Source organism: Vanellus vanellus (assembly GCF_965231255.1).
Source record: "Vanellus vanellus genome assembly, chromosome: 11".
NCBI classification, from domain to species: Eukaryota; Metazoa; Chordata; class Aves; order Charadriiformes; family Charadriidae; genus Vanellus; species Vanellus vanellus.
The window spans coordinates 22,326,495-22,339,943 of record NC_138916.1 but is presented as its reverse complement, the minus strand read 5'-3'; the positions used below and the strand labels follow the sequence as shown (position 1 = coordinate 22,339,943).

At 37.6% G+C, this 13,449-nt stretch overlaps 1 protein-coding gene across 1 annotated transcript in view; it reads left to right on the top strand.

The window, feature by feature from the left end:
* Positions 1–13,449, top strand: part of DENND4A (DENN domain containing 4A) — a 50,025-nt gene that overhangs the window by 28,574 nt on the left and 8,002 nt on the right. Inside the window, exons 14-24 of the mRNA XM_082488655.1 lie at positions 1,105–1,238; positions 2,106–2,241; positions 2,848–3,054; positions 3,154–3,282; positions 3,552–3,696; positions 5,876–5,995; positions 7,574–7,714; positions 9,265–10,358; positions 10,719–10,929; positions 12,083–12,177; positions 13,211–13,386. Of these exons, the coding sequence (XP_082344781.1) occupies positions 1,105–1,238; positions 2,106–2,241; positions 2,848–3,054; positions 3,154–3,282; positions 3,552–3,696; positions 5,876–5,995; positions 7,574–7,714; positions 9,265–10,358; positions 10,719–10,929; positions 12,083–12,177; positions 13,211–13,386 (2,588 nt within the window). The remainder of the gene's footprint in view (positions 1–1,104; positions 1,239–2,105; positions 2,242–2,847; positions 3,055–3,153; positions 3,283–3,551; positions 3,697–5,875; positions 5,996–7,573; positions 7,715–9,264; positions 10,359–10,718; positions 10,930–12,082; positions 12,178–13,210; positions 13,387–13,449) is intronic.

The window sequence follows — 13,449 nt, the reverse complement described above, 5'->3', positions numbered from 1 at the left end:
AGTTGGGAGGGACCTCTGGAGATCATCTAGTCCAACTCCCCTGCTAAAGCAGGATTGCCCAGAGCACATTACTCAGGACTGCATCCAGGCGGGTCTTCCAGAGAAGGGGACTCTACAACCTCCCTGGGCAGCCTGTGCCAGTGCTCTGGCACCCAAACCATAAAGAAGTTTTTCCGTGTATTTGAACGGAACTTCCCATGTTCCAACTTGTGCCCATTGCCCCTCGTCCTGTCACTGGGAACCACTGAAAAGAACCTGGCTCCATCCTCCTTCAACCCACCCTTTAGATACTTGTAAGCATTAATTACGTCTCCCCTCAGCCTTCTCTTCTCCAGGCTAAAGAGTCCCAGTGCTCTCAGCCTTTCCTCATAAGGGAGATGCTCCAATCCCTTAATCAGCTTAGTTGCCCTATTCATGAACTGAATTTCTATCTTAGCTATGAGAGGACAGGACCACCCAATATGTGCAAATATTTTCACACCTACAACTGTTGAGTTATCTGAAAGAAAAAAAACACTGTTAACCTTCAACTTTCAGATTAGGGTTTTTTTTTTAGAAAAACAAAGTTACTTCTATCCCCTTAATTTTAGTAAGGCCACATGTTTTTATTCCATTATGTCTTTGAAGGCATGTGTATTTCTGCAATCTCTGCAAACTAGCATGGCCTTAATGACTATGTAAGTGACTGAAATTGCTAGATAGTGTTGTTTGTAGATTCTGTATACATCAGACAATTGGCTAAAGTTTGTTATTATTTTCAGTGGTTAAAATAGAGGAGGGAAAAAAAGTCTTACTTTCATATTTAAAAATAAATTTCAAGTTACTAATGCAGTTGGAAGCATGGTTCCAGAAATGGTTGTATTCATAAAGATTAACCTCTTTGTACAACTATTTATAGTATTTAACTGAAAACAGTCAATTCAGAGTATATTGTTAAACATCAATTATTGTGTTGGGGTAAAGTTTACAAAAATGATGCAGCTCTTAAGACATCCTTAGTTTTAAGATTCAATCCTTTGATGCCGATACAGCGTGACCATACAGTTTTAACGGCAGAAAATACAACACCAGTAACTACTTTTTATTTTAACATAACTTCTCCAGGTAGATATGGACAAAACTGGGGAAACACGACTTATAGAGCTGGATGAGTCATACAAGAGTGAGCATACAGTTTTCATAACACCACCTGAGATCCCACATCTGCCAAATGGTGAAGAGCACCCTCTACAATACAGGTAACCCAAGGACACAGTAGGATGCTAGCCAAAATCCTAACAGCTGCTCTTGTTGAGTTTAGTTTCTAGGTTCTTGTGATAGCTGTGAAGTACAGATTTTTCCTGTCCCTTTATGTTGCAAGTAAAAATGTGTATGTAAAATGTCTAGTATGCCAGTTCTTTTGAAGTTTTAATGATTTTGTGTGTGTGTATACACATAGAAGCAATAATACTTAATAAAGCTGGCTGTGTGTTCACACTACATTGTGCTAGCTATTGACACGTTTTAAGGTTAAAATTGAAATTAATGGAGCCAGTCTGTTGGCCTGCTGCTACTACTGATAACAATACAAGCTGCAGATACTCTTTGGAAAGAGACAGTACTTTTCAAAGAATCGCTGAAAACTGGTGTTACTAGTTTAGTAATTACGTCAAATGAGTTTGTTTATTGACTTCTTCATTAATTCTGAGAAACTTTTTAAAATCTAATTTAATCTTTTAGATAGTTTGATATTGTTTATATTGATTTTTTTATAAGCCTCTGTCATGTGATGCTCACTAAGGACTAAGGCACATTCTATATTTTTTCTTAACTAGAATCAATACTAATGCATTTGACACATTAAAGAAAATGCTATGAAAGCAAACATATTTATCAATTTAAGTTGCTTACACTGAAATAACAGGTTAAGAGACTGCAGGTTTATGAAATCATGCAGATGGATTAGTAAACCACTTTGTCAATTGTGTCCTTAAAAGTTTACTTTTGTGTTTTCTGTTTCCTGTGTAGCTTCTAGTGCTACTGTGTAATTGATTTCATTTGCTATTATGTGACGTGTTTGCTTTGGAACTGTCTTACAGGAATTAAGTGACACATTTCTTTTACAGCTATAATGGATTTCCAGTATTAAAACTAGATCTGTTTGAGCGACCTGAAGGATTTCTCACCGCACCAAATAATAAACTGTCCTCAAAAGCCAGTAGTCCCAACAGCCCATCACCAATGTTCAGAAGAACAAAACAGGTACTTGCAGGCATTCTTGTAGCGTGAGGCACTTTGGAAAGTGACAGCTTGCTACCTTCATCTATTTTGGCTATAAAGACTGACTGCAGTGGCTGCACCCTACTTAATGATTCTTCACTGATGCAGTGACTATAGGGTAGCTGTGCTAATTGTTCTTTGGATGTATACCTGTGCTTCTTGCCTACGCTGTATCGTACAGGGCACCTATACACAGATCGCCATTTGCTGTGCTGTCCCTATACCTTCTGCATTCTTCACACTGTTCTCTATGAGCGTATACTGTTGGGCTTCCACATCCACTTTTTGATTGCTCTTCCCTGTCCAGGGTTTTAAGAGGGGCTCTAACTTTCAAAGGTTTCTTATAAAAAAATGCAAACCTAAAGTAATAGACATAAATTTAAAGAAATGCAATTTTTTAGGAGGGAAATATTGCACAGCAACTGTTTTTGGTATCACTCTACTTTCATTTTTTTCCAGCTTTGAGTATGTTGTTCATATGAATGTTGCGGTTTCTGTAGGTATAGTGATACATGTTCAGTTTTTAACATGTAGGTTTGTGTAATGTATATGTAAATATACACAAATAATCTTTATGATTCTTTACAGGAAATTAAATCTGCTCACAAAATTGCTAAGAAGTACTCATCTATACCGCAGATGTGGTCCAGGTGTTTGTTACGTCACTGCTATGGTCTTTGGTTTATCTGCCTTCCTGCATATGTGAAAGTGTGCCATTCAAAAGTCAGGGCTCTGAGAACTGCGTATGATGTGCTACAAAAAATGCATACCAAAAAAATAGATCCACCTGATGAGGTAAAATAAGTCAACCCCATAATTTCAGAAATTGGATTTTATTGAATGGAATTTGTGTTTGACTACAGAAGCACAATACTAACTTGTGTGTTTTTTCAGGTATGCTACCGAGTACTCATGCAACTGTGTGGACAGTATGGTCAGCCTGTGCTGGCAGTGAGAGTGCTTTTTGAAATGCAGAAAGCTGGTGTTGACCCTAATGCCATTACTTATGGCTACTACAATAAGGTAAGTATTTTTGAAAGAGGAGGGGGGAAAAAATTCATTTTGATCCAGGCAAACAGAAGCAAGCAAGATAAGGGAGCATTTCAGATCTAATGCTGTCATTTCCAGTAACTGGAAGAAATATAAGACAGAATAATTGTGTTGTCTTTGTTTTTGTGGATTTAGAAGTCTACTTTATAATTGCCAATGTATCCCAATTTGAAATTTGAGTTAATGTTTTCACACCTGACTGTTCCATAAGATGACTTTATTTGACATTGTTTCCAAAATAGGCCGTTTTGGAAAGTACCTGGCCTTCAAGCAATCGAGGAGGCTATTTCCTATGGATGAAAATACGAAATGTTGTTTTGGGAATAGCACAGTTTAAAAAGGCATTGAAAAAGCTACCAGCAAGCACCTCACATACAGCCATTCCTGGTAGAGTATTCACATCCTTTCCTTTTTATTTTCATGCTGATAAGAAAATCACTTCAAAAAGCCTTCTGCTGTGAATTTGATGAGAAAACCATTTCAGAGAGAGAAAAAAAATTGCATAATTCCTAAAACTGCTTTTTTTGTGTGTCTTTGAATCCAAAATAATCTGCTCTTTATTGTATCACCTCTTCACGGAGAGAAAATATGAACCAGAAATCGATGTGATAATTATCCTCAGTCCTACAATAGCCAGACTCATAACTGGCAGAAACTTCTGTCCAGCCTTGCCTTTTTCCCCCCCACCCCTCTTTTTTTTTTTTTTTTTTTTTAATGTTAGTTAAGCAGGAACTAGAACTAGTCCTTGAGTTTGTAGTACTGTTTGCAGATTGTGCGTGCCAACTGAAATGATCATATTTATTTCTGTCTGCAATATAAGTACAACATTTGAGGCTGTAAATTTTGGGTTTCTTTCCAGTGAAGATGGATAATGTTCAAATGGCTGTATTAGCATGCTGGTGATTAGTTGTAGTTTGTATTTTTCATAGGTACTACTTTCCACAGTATTTTTAACTTACTATCTTGCTTGACTAGTAGTACATTTTAAAATACCAGCAATATATTTAGTTTGGTTGTAGTAGACCTTGGAAGACCTTTACAATATACATATACAATATACATTACTATATACAATATACATGTACAAATGTATGAAGATCATCTGAATCATCTTTCAAGGTCCCTTCCAACCAGGGCTATCATAGAATCATAGAATATGATTTGGAATCATATCCTATGATTCCAAATACATACAAATAAATCTTTGCCCTGTCAAACAGAATAGGTATGATGGCCTTATGGCTAGAGTATTTCTCCTAGACCCAGGAGACTACAGTCCTACTTCTGGCTCTACCACTAGTCTTCTGGGTGACCTTGAACAAATTTGCTGTATTTTTGCCTGTTCTTCATGAAGCTGACCTTCCTGACAAACCACCTTTTCGAAAACCATCTGTGCAAAGCACTATATAAGAGCTTAGCGATGCTGGTCGCAACTCAGACCATGTAAACCAAGGAAGTGTAATTAGTCCTTTACTAAGTAACTGTCACTTATATACCTAATAGTATTTGCTTTTGACACCATCTAATTTATCAAGATTTCTCTGCGTAAAATCACATAGTTAGAATGCATGCTGACTCTTCAGGCAATCCCAAAAACTTTTGCATAAATTCCAGACTATTTTGTTATCTTTACAATAGCAACAGGGTTTTTACCCTCTCTGTAGAGATCAATGCAGCATCTTTAGGGAAAAGAGGGAAAGAATTTCAACCATTTTTTACCTACTTTATCCTGGCCAGGAACTTACGGTTATCTCCTAAACTGCATGAGAGTAAACCCCCTAGAGATGCTGTGGGACTGCTGGAGACTTCAGGTTGTCCTGGACAAAAGACGTGGAATGAGTGTGACTTGACATGCTCACTAGTATCTTTAGTGAATGGAAACTTTCTTATGTGCTTTGTTAATTTGCTTTATTTGTTGCTAATGCTTTATAACAACCTGGAAGAGGAACAAATATGTTAATGTTAAGTAAATTTGGGTCTTGAAATCAATCGATCAGACTATATTAGTTATAATGGGGGCAGCATTTTGTCTTAAGAATGACCAGGTAGTAGCTTGAATGCTTGCAGGGCTTTTTGGGTGGTGTTGGTTATTTTTATTTTGATCTTATTTTGCAAACAAATTCATGGTTGCTGCTGCATTGATTCAATTTTTTTACTTTCTGGAGTAAAACCATGAGAATTATATGCATTATCTGAGAAACATGCTATGCTAAAATGAAATCATGTTTAGATGACTCTTAAGAGTTCTTGAAAAGATGTGACATTTTGATCAAATAAACCAGGCAACAGAATCAAAGACAAGCAATGCTTTAGTACAGTATTTAAAAAGAAATGTTGCAAATTTCCCCTTTTATTTCATCATATAGAGCATCACTTCAATGTTTATACTGTAAAAGTAAGCCAATCATTTTTCTCGCTTTTTTGTGGTACAACATTCACTGTTAATTGGAATGTACTTGATAAGAGGCATTTGAATTACTGTGGATATTCAATTTATTCTGTTTAACAATGTCACGCTGTTAAATACCATAATTGTCTTTATTCTGTCATTGTCCTGTTATGATAGGGGGACTTTCAGACTTTGGCAATAACACATCATTCAAAGAAGAAGCCAGGCAAGGGAAAACTTGTCTTCAAGATATACAAGAACAAAAAGATGACAAGAGAGAGAGTGACTCCAGTTCTTGTATGTATCTTGTGAATACAGATATCTAGTTCATTGTAGATAAATAGGGATTTCAGCAAAAGCGAAGTGGGGCAGCTAATTTTTTTTTTTTTGAGTGTGTGATAATGCTAGTTTATGCCCATGTCTTAAATTCTTTTCTCTAAGTGTAATTTTCTGGATATCTAATGGTTTCACTTTTAAATTTACAGTTCTTTTTTCCCTCTCTTCAAATAAGTGATAATGGTAATGCAAATGCTTAATGATAATTACAGCTTAACATTTTTGTCTTTTAAAAAATTAAATTGCCTTATAGGCATAATCTACAGGAAAGCCTTTTCTACCAATCTGTTTTCTTTATAAATCCTGTAAGAGGAGAACAGCTGAATTTTTGCGCATCTGTGTGAGGTCTCAATTGCTTAGCTCTCTGGAATTCTCAAAATTTGGGAGATGCATCAGAAATGAGAACAACTTTGGATTTCCTGTGGGCCTCTTTTTTTTTTTTTTTTTTTTTTTTCTTCAGGTTTTACATCTGCTGCTCATGATTCCCTTAGCTGCAGTTGAACAGCATAGACTTCATGCGTGCATATAGCAGATCAAACTGTGTAGTAAAAATGTATATGTACTACAGATTCCCATATACATTCACTGAAAACCCTCTTCATAATAAATGTTCTCCTAATAATATCACTATTTAAACTTTTCACTGTGCTTTCCCCTACTATTTAACTATCCCCTTGTCAAGTGGAAGTCATGTAAAAGTATGGAAAAAACAGAACCAGAAAAGTTACTTCAGTGTTTTTTCTCCACAGTCTTCCTTCTAGCATTAGTATTTTTTCTTCAGTTTGTTTGAAAATTTGTGTAAGTGTTACCCATGGTGATAAGAATATACCTGTAAGATGGCAGGTAGGTTATTTAGGTTTAACGGAACTTTTGAGGACAGAGAAAATGTGAATTCTGCTGAAAGCTTGTATTATTTTTAAGCATAATTAAGACAAGTTTGTGGCTCTCTATAGTAAATTTATGTGCTGAAAATGTTTTTCACGTTTGAATACAACTTGGGAATATTAATTTGCTTGAATTCCTTTAGATAAATAATTGTCTATTTTGGGTAGCCACCTGACAACAGAATTTGTCTTTCATATCTAAAAGAGTTGAATATAAGTACTGTAACGTTTGCTTCATTTCTTTTGGGTGGTCAGGGAGGGTAATGAGATCTGTACGAAGAGAGGCTCCTTGGCCCTGAGCTCTTGCAAAGGCAGAAGAAAATACTCTCATGCCTGTCCTTTGCGAGTGAACAAGGGTGCTCTTAGTCTCCACAACCACTGCAAATTTTGGTATGCAAGTACAGGTTATTTGGACTCTGTACAGAAGCTTATGGAACTTCCAGTTATAAAAGTAGTTTCAGGAATTAAATATCCATAGTTCAGTTGTTCCAGCTTGAAAACCTCTGCCCAAGTAGATATCAGCCTATGCATCATGAGATATGTACAACATGTTGTCACTTAATCCTGCATAAAGCATCTAATGGGTAATGGAAACTTGAGATTTAAATTAAGTTGCTTTGATCTTAAAGAGCTGTATGTCCTTTTCTATGTACAGTGTCGGAAGTGGAGAGTGCAAAAGGGAGTGGTGACTGTCTACCTAAACTTAATTATCAGAACTCAAATAATGCGAAAGCCACTTCTAGCATAGTGCGACTCAACGGTACAGTTGACAATACCATAGGAGAAGCTGGCACAGGTGAGTGGAAGAGAAAATAGATTTCGATTCTTGTGCAGTTTTGTCTATATATATTCCATTTCTAACAAAAGCGTTAAGTAGGGTACCTGAGTTCTGTTGTCTGCAAAACTTACACGATTTTATTGGTGTAGTGGCAGCGGCTGATGAAATCTGTGGGAATGAGTTTAGGTTAGAATCTGCATATGCTGTGTCAGGGAGATGTGTTTGAATATTCTGCGTTTCCAGATTTTTTTTTCTTGTTTGCTCTTTTTTTTTTCACCATGGTTAACATCTGCTTACTTATAGAATCATAGAATGGTTTAGGTTGGAAAGGACCTTGAAGATCATTGAGTTCCAACCCCCCTGCCATAGACAGGGACACCTCCCACCAGCCCAGGTTGCCCAAGGCCACATCCAGCCTGGCCTTGAACGCCTCCAGGGCCTCACCAACCTCTCTGGGCAACCTGTTCTAGTGCCGCACCACCCTCACAGTGAAAGACTTCTTCCTAGTGTTCAATCTGAACCTGCCCTCTTCTAGTTTAAAGCCATTGCCCCTCGTCCTATCGCTACATGCCCAAGAAAAAAGTCCTTCCCCAGCTCTCCTGTAGGCCCCCTTTAGGTACTAGAAGGCTGCAATAAGATCTCCCTGGAGCCTTCTCTTCTCCAGGCTGAACAGCCCCAACTCTTTCAGCCTCTCCTCATAGGGGAGGTGCTCCAGCCCTCGGATCATCCTTGTGGCTCTCCTCTGGACATGCTCCAGCAGGTCCATGTCCTTCTTATGTTGGGGACTCCAGAGCTGGATGCAGTATTCCAGGTGGGGTCTCACAAGAGTGGAGTAGAGGGGCAGAATCACCTCCTTTGAGCTGCTGGCCACGCTTCTTTTGATGCAGCCCAGGATACAGTTGGCCTTCTGGGCTGCGATAATCTTACTTAATCCTAGGTCTTGTTTTTTTCTTATAGCCTCCAGTAACTAATAAATTCCTTCAGGATGGACAAGAGGTTTCTATGCAGTACTATTAAAAGAAACTTTCAGGCATTTTCACAAGTCTTTAGTAATGTCAAATCTGGTTCTTATAATACTGTCAGCTGTGCTTAAAATACTGTAATATCATCCTTTAAAGTCTGCATCTTTATGCTGTGGCAAAACAATGTAGATTTCTCTGACAATAACTACTTTTATTGGCTCCATTTCTAATTCATCAGGTTAGAAAGTGTTGCTTTTTCTACCATTTCCCAGATACCTTTCCTGTCCTGAGCTTTCAAGCCTCTTAATAATGGAGTATGTCTCCAAAAGAGGAAATTGCATACATCTGAGACTTCTTGATGGTGTGTCTCAAAGTACTTTTGAGTTGTATGATTTGAGTACCTTTAAAATATTTTATCATCTGACCCTTCCTAAAGGTTATGACCATGGTCAACTCAACTTTTCAGCCACTAGCACAATGCATCGTGAATTCCATCTCTGTATTGTAAACTCTTTGAAAGATGAGACAAATTTGCATTCTGTTGTAATTTTCTTTAGTTTTCTTGCATAGCATGAAATAAAGCACCTTGTTTCATCTGTTTTTCAGAGAGTTCTGTAGGATTGCTGTTTACATCATCTTTTGAGGATGCCAGTGAAGCAGAAGTTATAAAAAGTAAATCCTCAAGAAAGAGACATAAAAGTGCAGTAGAACCTGACTTAAGGGAGATATCATGGGAAAGCAGGAACCGTAACCTGAGCGGAGATGGCTTAGTGGGACTCATGATAAATAGAATAAATCAGGAAACAAACCCTGGAGAAATTGTTGAAAAACTAGGAGCTGATGCCAAAATCCTATCCAGTGCATTACACAAAAGCATAAGGCCAAAAACTCTTAATATCAGAACTCCCTCTTTAGGATCTAAGAGAGAAAGCCTGGAGAAAGAATCTAGTGATGAAGACGCAGCTTTTGATTGCAGTTTTACAGATAAAACAGAGTCTCCTGTTATTTTTGATCTGGAAGACTTGGATGCAGAACCTGAAACATCTACAGCAGTAAAACCCTCCAGTGAAAAATCTAGAAGGCTGCAAAGGAAGAGCAGCTTTCCAGTAAAGCCAGTTGAAAAGACAGATGTTGAAACTGGATTTGATCCATTGTCTCTGCTGGTTGCTGAGACAGAACAGCAGAAAGAGGATGAGGAGGAGGATGATGATAGAAGTGTCTCTACTCCATCTGCAAGACGAGATTTAGCTGAAGAAATAGTCATGTACATGAACAATATGAGCAGCCCTTTGTCAAGTCGTGCCCCAAGCATTGAGTTGCAAAAACCCTATGATGACAGAAATGCTAATAAAAAGAGTCCAACAGTAATCCAATCTTGTAGGAGGTCCAGCCTTCCCCCAAACTCCCCAAGGCCCTTGAGTCTTACCAAATCCAAGAGTTATCACGCAAAAAATGAAGAAAAGCCAAGAGACAGGCTTTGGTCCTCCCCAGCTTATTCCCCAAACAGTCCGGCAAAGGAACAGTCACAGGATGCAACTGGCGCGTTAACACTTGTGTCTTCACCGTCATTCAACTTGGATACACTGCTAACACCTAAGTTTGACGTTTTAAAAAGCAGCATGTTTTCTGCTGGAAAAGGGGTTGCAGAGAAAGCTAGCAAGTGGTACTCAAAATTTACAATGTATGCTGCATCCTCAAAGGTAAATTTTTATAATTACTAACCCCCCCTCAGAGTTGCTATCATTAAGGAATAAGCTTTGTAAAGGTTTAATCACCGACTCCTATGTGATGAATCCCCCATTTGAATGACATACATCATGGTAGACTGTGTGTGTTAAATTTTAATCATGTTTGAGTTGCCAGGACCCTAATTTTACTGTCCTGAATCAAACAAAATTTTGGTCTAGCGTGAGTTCAGAGTATATTTAATGGGAAAACATAAGGATACTTGGGAAAGCAAGTGTATGCCTTGAATTTACTGACACAAAGCAAGCTGCCTCTTTTTTTCAGAAATATTTTTGCCTTCCCATTTCTCAGTGGAATTTGTTTTCTTCTCTCAGGATCAAAATTCAGACCGAGCAAGTGTTTCATCCCTTGGAGCTCTGGACTCAGAATCTACTTCTCTAACTGATGAAGATGTCTGCAATGATTTTGAAAGTGCTTCTCCTCAGGAGAATACCACATCAGAAATTAAGGGAATTGGCCTCAGCAGGACAAGTCTAGAAAGCTCAGCTTCCCACGATGGCTCATCAAAACAATTTGACCAGTGTGGTAAGAGACAGCTTTTGCGTTTTAATTCATTGACCTGAACAAAAATATTTGAGTTTTAGAAGTAGTTCTTTTATAATTCTCAGTTTGGGATCATCCTAGTCATTAGTCCTTTTTGTGGAAGAAGTTATTTTTTCTTTTCCTACCTGCAAACTGTTAGTCATACAGCTATGTCTGTACCTATAGACACTTTTATTGTAGAAATTTGTTTTGGGTGTTCTCTCTTGTGGAATAACTTGCATAGTAACATCCTGCCACTGAATATGTTTCTGGATGCTACAGCTATGCAAATAAGAGACCTTTTGGGTCCTTCAGTATTCATGTAATCATCTTATTTGTGCAACCTGTACAGCTCCAGAAAACATCTGTAAAAACTTTCAAACGGTAACTTTATTAGTCTAGTCTAGTTTTTTTTTTCTAAAAGTAGTAAAAATCCTTTGTATAAATTTGTTATTTTCTATAAGCCACTGTTGAAGTTGATTATCAGACAGACTTTATATTTTTAAATTTTTTTCCGAATCTGTGCTGGATAATTGGTAGTGACTGTTACATCAATTTCTGTACCATTATCATTATGGAGTACGTTTTTTTTAAGATGAATTCAGGATGAAAGGAAGATCTGTCTACTTGGATCCCTACACTTAGGTCCTAGAAGAGCGTGCCCAGATTTGGCACTCCAGTTTGTGAGATGTGGAGGAACTGGAGAGGGGCAGTGAAGGCTGCAGTTGGGTCCAGGGGATTGGGGCATCCTGAGGCTGAGGGGAGCCTGGCTCATTTAATGTGGCGAAGAGAAGGGTCAGGGATATCTGCAGCCACAAGCAGCACCTCCTACCCTTCCCTAGTTTTTGTCCAGGCAGAAGGTGGGGGTATGAATTACTTAATCTGTAAAACTTGTTTCCAAGCTACCAACTGTTGTAAAAGAAGAAAACTGAACATATGGGAATTCTATGTTGGTAGATTTTATTTTTTGCTGTTGCATTTGCTGGGCAGATGGTAGCCTCGCACTCTAGCTTCGCATTTCTTTCTGTCTGAGTATATCTGATTTGTTGCATCTTCCATCACACATTTTGTAACTGCAGTATTGTTTCACCGAAAACCAGTTTACTAAAAATGCGTATTCTGAATAACTAATACTTTGGGTTTCTTCTGTTAATAGGTTCTCTTTCAAAGTTCCCTTTACCTGACAAATCGGAGTTGATATCTTCTTGCAGTACAAGTAGTACCAGCATGTTTCAGAACTACGCTATGGAGGTATGGGATGATTTATTGATTTTAATTGATACGCTAAAAGCATATGTCTTTAAATATAAACGCTATCTGAATCTCTGTTAAAGTTCAAAGCTTAAAACTGATCCGCTGAAAGGTAGATAAATATTTCTGTGACAGAGTAAATTTCATTTCAAATGCTCTAGAAATGTCTTTATTGCAGTCCCCTTTTTTGGTCCTTAAAGCTGCAGTTCTCCTGAGTTTGAGAATTAGATGCCGTTGACTTCAGGCATCTAAATCCCTTACACAGCTAAATTTGTTTAAAGTGAAAATACCAAGTGTTAAGTAGCACTGTTCATTTAAAGATACAGAATAGATAACTAGCTATTTCTTGTTGTAGCTTCTATAAAATCATTTTGCTTTTCACTATTACACTGGTTTTGGGTGGCTTTTTTTTCTTCTATCTTTTTTTCTTTTTCCAGTGCATTTGGATTAATGACTGGTCATTTTCATCTTTTTTCCCTCATCTCTCTTATACTGGCAGTCACTACTACAGAAGAGTGTTAAAATTCTACGAATAATTTATGTAGCTGCATAAATATTCTTGTACCATATATGTTTGTGAACAGATTACGAATGGGATGTTATTGTTAATAAAAATATTATTGAAGAACTGGCTGGCTTTAGTCTGAGAAGCAATAAAGGGGTCACCTAACCTGCTTTGCTCGTGAAATAAATATACGTTAGCTTAGTTCCAGATCCCAGTCTAGTTGCTACAGTAGAACAAAGACCTGCATTTAATAAATTTCTCAGACAGTGTTCATTCCAGTCATTTACCATATCAGCTATCTGCTAATACAGTTTGGATTTAAGATTTAATAGTTGTTCTAAAGTACATAAGTTTAAACCCAAATGTTCCAACCTAAAGTCTGGGAACGGATATGTGGCTGAACTTGTATGCAAGTGGCGAGCAATATTCATCAAGGGGCAAGGATTTTGGCTGTAGTTTTAGCTGCCTTCTTAAAAGACGAATAGTTTTGAGAATGCGTAATAGAATTCTGTTATCTGCTGTGTGCAGGTCCTCATCTCAAGCTGTTCACGATGTCGAACTTGTGACTGTTTAGTTCATGATGAAGAAATCATGGCAGGTTGGACAGCAGATGATTCAAATCTCAATACCACGTGTCCATTTTGTGGCAACTTATTTCTGCCTTTTTTAAGCATAGAAATCAGAGATCTTCGGCGACCCGGACGGTAATAACATTACTTGAATTTACCTCAATTTTTAATGCTCATAATTGTGAAGTGGTTTTTGTT